Source organism: Protomyctophum parallelum (assembly GCF_964188405.1).
Source record: "Protomyctophum parallelum genome assembly, chromosome: 1".
Classification (NCBI taxonomy): Eukaryota; Metazoa; Chordata; class Actinopteri; order Myctophiformes; family Myctophidae; genus Protomyctophum; species Protomyctophum parallelum.
In genome coordinates this window covers 37,532,552-37,538,551 of record NC_139697.1, presented here as the reverse complement: position 1 = coordinate 37,538,551, position 6,000 = coordinate 37,532,552, and the positions used below count along the sequence as shown (strand labels likewise).

General features: G+C 45.8%; 1 protein-coding gene across 1 annotated transcript in view; it reads right to left on the bottom strand.

Moving 5' to 3' along the window:
* The window catches only part of LOC310872783 (uncharacterized protein), a 57,034-nt gene that overhangs the window by 15,569 nt on the left and 35,465 nt on the right, over positions 1-6,000 (bottom strand). The window contains exon 4 of the mRNA XM_083784906.1: positions 4,985-5,100. Coding sequence (XP_083641032.1) covers positions 4,985-5,100 — 116 coding nt within the window. The remainder of the gene's footprint in view (positions 1-4,984; positions 5,101-6,000) is intronic.

Below are 6,000 nucleotides of genomic sequence, written 5' to 3'. Positions count from 1 at the left end.
TCTTCACTATTTCCATCTTGTTTTCCTCACTTGTTATCTCTATTCTTACACTTTCCTGAAAACTATAATGGAGCTTGTACTAAACATAATTTCACCCACTTGACGACAAAGCTTATTCTGAATCTCATGGGTTGAGTAATTAATAGGAAATTCTTATTTTGGGATGAACAATTCCGTTAAGGCATTGGTGGGAATTAATTTCACAATAATTGTAAACCAATTTCTTTTTTTTTACATAAACTGTAACTTCTCTTCTGGGGTTCCCTGGCACATAACATTTTCAGATGGTCCGCAGCCAAATATAAATATACATTAATGTGGGGGTCCTAGAAGCAGTTTGAGACTACTGCTTTAAGCATCCGTCCTTGTCGCTTCACAAAAATAAATAAATAAATCAGTAAATAAATCAGTGCCAATCCGCCTCATTCACAGTCAGGAACACATCTTATTTTGGCAGCTGCTGCTGTGTAGGTGTGCGACTCACATGTCTGTCAAGCCTGTCGTCTGTGTTCATGAGCAGAAGAAACAGAACAGAAGGGTGGGGGCCTGTGATGTCAGCGGCAGCATTTCACTGAGTGAGCTCTGTAATTGTGTGTGCGCACACATGCTTGTAGTGCGTTCGGTTTCAAACTACCAGCATGAAAAGTACAAACCAAACTACTAATTTCATCTCGACTGTTGAGGTTTGCTCTGCGCGTTCCCGACACCATGTTCCTCGCGGTGTTTTGATTGTTTTCGAAGATGTAGCTCCTAACCTATTGAGTGCCACCTGGTGAACAAAATGGGTAGCGCTTGGGTGCCACGTGATGAGAAGCAATTCCACTATGACGAGAGTCCGGTTTTGGATTCCATTTTGGATGCTAAAGTAATAGCATCAATGCTAGCTGGCCAATCTTTGTCCTAGAAAACGGCTAATGCAGAAGCTAATGGAGTTGGTCGCGCAGAAGCAGTGCAGGCAAGGCCATAGCAAGCGTCCCTAGCAACCGGAGTATAATGGATACATACATGACTTGGTTATTAACCCATTGTAAAATATGGAGGTACAAGGTTTCTGCCCGACAGCTACGGTATACTTTGTTGACTGGCGTACCCCAGAGGATAGAGTTAGGATAAGAATCAGCCCCCCTCCTTTTTTCCCTCAATCCTAAACATCTTTACAAAAAACAGCCACTCTCCAAGCTCACAGTGCAAAGAAGACACAATGTGACCTTCTAGATCTGCTATTTTGGCCTCCAGAAAAGGCACGATGGGTTCCATGTGGTTAAAAGAAAACATTTGCTCTCTGGAGGAAATTAATGGCGGTGTTATTCCATTCAGAAAAAGAAGGGGAAACGGCATATTTAAAGTAATTATTCTTGTGTACCGCCATGAATGATCGTTGAGCGCTGAACAGGCTGAGTGCTGCCTAGCTTTGAGCCGTTTCTCAAGTCTCTGTGTGTGTGTGTGTGTGTGTGTGTGTGTGTGTGTGTGTGTGTGTGTGTGTGTGTGTGTGTGTGTGCGTGCGTGTCCCGGAGCCTGGTGAAAACAAACCAGGAACCAGTTCAACCTGCTCAGCTAGTTCAACTCTCGCTTGGCTGTTATTTTCTTTCTCCCTCCCCCCTCTCTCTCTCTCTCTCTCTTTCTTTCTCTCTCGCTCTCACCTACAGACTGACTGTTGCTCTCCTACCTGTTCTCCTCCAACAGTGGAAGAGATGTCCGTTATTCCCACACATAAGCAACAACAGAACAGACGTCTTGGCTTTCTCTCAGCACCTGGCTCCAACGGACCAATCTGTGCTGTTAGGCGAGGGGCTGGCTGCCTGGCTGGGATGCACTTCCATGTATATGTGCTTAGTTACCAACGGAGCCGCTCTGTCTGTCACCTAGCAGGGCCTGGATTCAAGGCCAGGTTATTATAGTTACAACTAGAAGCAACAAAAATAATCACGCATGAAATGTCCTGAAGTTGTCGTCTTTGACGAACATCTTCAAAGTTATAGCGGATCTATAGGGCGTTTGCAAATATACACGAATGAATACCATAAAGGTGTTTGGACCATATTATTTTATTTGTTATTAAACTAACATCAGCCATTATGAGACTTTTTTGATGACATCGCAATCTGCAATTATGCAACGGAGCCTCCACCAATGTCATATTATTAAGTATGAAAGACTGAAAAATGCAACGAAAACATCTGTCCCGTCTATTTTCAGAACATTCATTATGAAGTCTTTGTACACGCAAATATTACCAATTATGGATAATTCACATCTAGGACATTTTAAGAAAGACGTGGCAATGTTTAATTGTTTTTTTGCGATGCGGTCGTGTAGATGCATTAGCGGTCAATAAAACCATCAATCATAAAACCTAACCATAATAACAACAACACCTGTAGGACATTCAGCTCAGCAGATGCTGCCAAAGACATGCTGGCTATAACACAACACAACACTGAGTGAGGCTGCCAGGGGCTGTGTGCGTGCGCGCGTGGGCGGTGCGTGTGTGTGTGTGTGTGTGTGTGTGTGTGTGTGTGTGCATGCGCATGGGAAAGCGTGGTTACAGTTGGCGGGTTCTAATCTGCACACACACCGTGTCATGTGCACTCCACGGGGGAAGCAGAGGAGGGGGGGGGGGGGGGATCTGCATTCTGCTCACACAGACCATAGACATTCATGGCCAATCGCACGCCACTGATGGGGAATCCCCAAGAACAGAAAATAGTCTTTATTGTATATATATATATATATATATATATATATATATATATATATATATATATATATATATATATAGTTCGGACAGCGCCAAAGGCAGAGCCAATCAGGGGGATAAATAAACGAGAAATAAATAAATAAGGGCAACACATCCAGAGGGCATCCCCCACTGGCACAGACATCTCTACCTCTTTTGTCATCCCTCTCTCTCTCTCACCCTCCCTGTACTCTCCCACTCATTCACACTATTGGAAGTCTCTCTCTCTCTCTCCTCTCCCTCTCCCTCTCCCTCTCCCTCTCCCTCTCCCTCCCTCCCTCCCTCCCCTCCCCCCCCCCCCCCCCCCCTCATTAATGATCTCATTTCGCGCTCTCCTTCCCCGAGGTGTGGAATGAGGTTAGCTGCACAGCCTGACCTATAAACACTGCCATGGCAACGGCACTGTGGCAGCCACGATACCTGGATGAGGAGAGGAGAGGATTCACCTTTTAGCTCTCACACATCATGGAACGACCAGCGTCCCACTTTTACCACACACACACATACCGCACCCTCCTCTATCCACTGTCGTCAAATAACAGGGTCAACATTGAGACACCTGACTCATTCAAGCTTCCAATGAGGCCTGTGTGTCAACATAATGAGAGAGAGAGGGGGGGGACTTGAAGTGAAGGTAGGGAGGTGTAATGTTAGAGTCCCAGCTGATCACCATGTCAACAATCAAGGTCAGCTCAGCTCACAGTAGAGAGGGTTGTGTGTGTGTGTGTGTGTGTGTGTGTGTGTGTGTGTGTGTGTGTGTGTGTGTGTGTGTGTGTGTGTGTGCGTGTGTGTGTGTGTGTGTCTCAGAGAATGGAAATCCAAAGCAAAAGCATACCAGTATTTGACTCGGACACAGGTTTTCTGAGCACAAGACCTGAGGCTGATTCTACAAATGTCTTCTAAATCAGTAGTTGGCAGCACGACACAAAGTGACGCGATGTGAACTAACTTGTACGTCTGCTACTGTTAACTAACAAAACACATTCCCTCATGTGCATACAAGAACACTGGCTCCATACTCGTATACTTTGCGTATGATTCCCCAGTTTATTCAAGACCTGGAAATTAACAAATAAATTGTGCGCACTCTTGTGGACCATCCCGAGCTCGTGCTTCAGGTTAACGCTGAGCTACAAGCACAAGACATACCACAATACCCGTCTGTGTTGCGCTCGGACTCACCACATGATGCTAAACTCTGGTTTGGAGCGTAATAACGTTATGTTATTCTGCACCTTGGACCAATGCACCTGCACCGCAGGCCAATTTGATGTATGATCTACAATCACTAGTATAACGGCACATGTTGCTACTTTTGATGCTTTTGTGTGACGCTGTAGTATGATCAAGTAGGGCGTTAATTTACAAAGAAATAAAATCAGAATATGCAGATAAGAGGTTTCTGCCCGACAGCAATGATATACATGTTAACCTAGTCAGAGTGCAGAAGTCTAGAGTCTAAGTCCATTTATTTGTGTTGTATGTTTCTTATCCATCCAGCAGTACCTCTCTGATGTTGCTGCTATGTCGGAATTCCCCCTAGACTTGGAAAACTGGACCTGAGTTTGCTCTGTATTTGGACAGCTTTTTTCGTCTACAGAAATCTCTTCACTGGCAAAAAGCCAATCTTCCAAGCTCCCAATTGCGGCAATTGCCTCTAAGCTGTAATCCTGGGCGCTACTCTCCCTCTGCCAACCTGGGGTGAGCCCCGAACTGAGAGCATGCTTCCTTCAATGGATGAAGAGTCCACTTGGACCCCTGGTGGTTCCCAGATGCACGTTGAGAACAAGTGGCATAGAGACACACAGACACGTGTCATGGTGACACGGAGAGGTTTGTTTTCCATTAGGTTGTGACCAGGCTTTTTTCTCAAGGTTAGGGATTATGTGGGCGTGTGGATGTGTGTGTAAGCATCACCCTAACCCTTATGTGGGCGTGTGGGTAAGTTGGTGAGGGCATCACCCTAACCCTTATGTGGGCGTGTGGGTAAGTTGGTGAAGGGTTAGGGCATCACCCTAACCCTTATGTGGGCGTGTGGGTAAGTTGGTGAAGGGTTAGGGCATCACCCTAACCCTTATCACACGCAGGAAGCCACATATGCGGAATGGCGGTGCGTCAGACTGCCACTCTGGCCCTGGGGTGTGTAGGTGTGGGTGTGTAGGTGTGGGAGTGTGGGTGTGTAGATGTGGGTGTGTGGGTGTGTAGGTGTGGGTGTGTGGGTGAGGGGCGAGCGGGGTTGAGGCTCACCGGGAGACTTGACGGCCGGCCTGCATGCCGTCCTCCTGGCTGCTCTTGTTGGAAGCCATGGGCTGGTTGGAGGGCGGAGCGCTGGACTGTGAGCTGAAGGAGTCCTGCGAGAGTTCCTGGACAGCACGGGAGAAGATAGATAGATAAGATACTTTATTTGTCCTTTCGGAAATTTGTCTTGTGCACAGCAATCAGCAGGATACAGAAAACATATACAAACAAACAGATCACATAGTACATTGACAATAAAGAAACAATGCCAACAGTCAAAGTTCCAAGAGACATCACATCACACTTTATGCACGGAACTGAGATGGGGCCTGCTTGGAAATGGAAAGCTTGTTTATTTTTTATTTTTAGGGGGGCTCATTAGGATGCTCATCAAGGAAGGCAATTATGTTTCTGCACTGTCAAAAGTAATGCTACTTATTTTGCAATGTAGTTAAATAAAAAATGTGAAAAAAGCTCGGGGGGGAAGATAAATTGTATAAAATCCCATCCAAGTTCCCTATTTATGTAGACATTGTGACTGACACTATTGATTGATTCCTTGATTCATCCAAAACTGCCAGTGTTTTTATTTATTTACTTATTTTGTCGACACGACGTGATGTGTCCCAGACTCAAACAAAGGATGTCTGGGGTGGCGCACGCATGCACGCACCAATGAGAGGAGACTTTTCCTTTCGCTGTGTAGCTAGCTTGGATCGTTTCTGAACTTAAAATGCTTAAAATAATGTACTTTCTGACACACTGTGAAATCGCAAGGCGCTCTAGGATGTCAGCGATGCAGCGCTCAGCGACGTCCCGCACCGTTGTGTCAATGAGTAGTTAACTACACGCATGCTATATTAGATTAGCATCAAGAGATAGTGCAGCTCAGACAGGAATGCAGTTGGTTGGCAGGGAGCGCACGTTTTGGTTCACTCTGCCGTTTTGGTCGCACAACAGCAATTATTTGCCGTGCTCCATATAAAAAATGTAGGTCCCACAGATTAACATTCAGGCGCATTTGC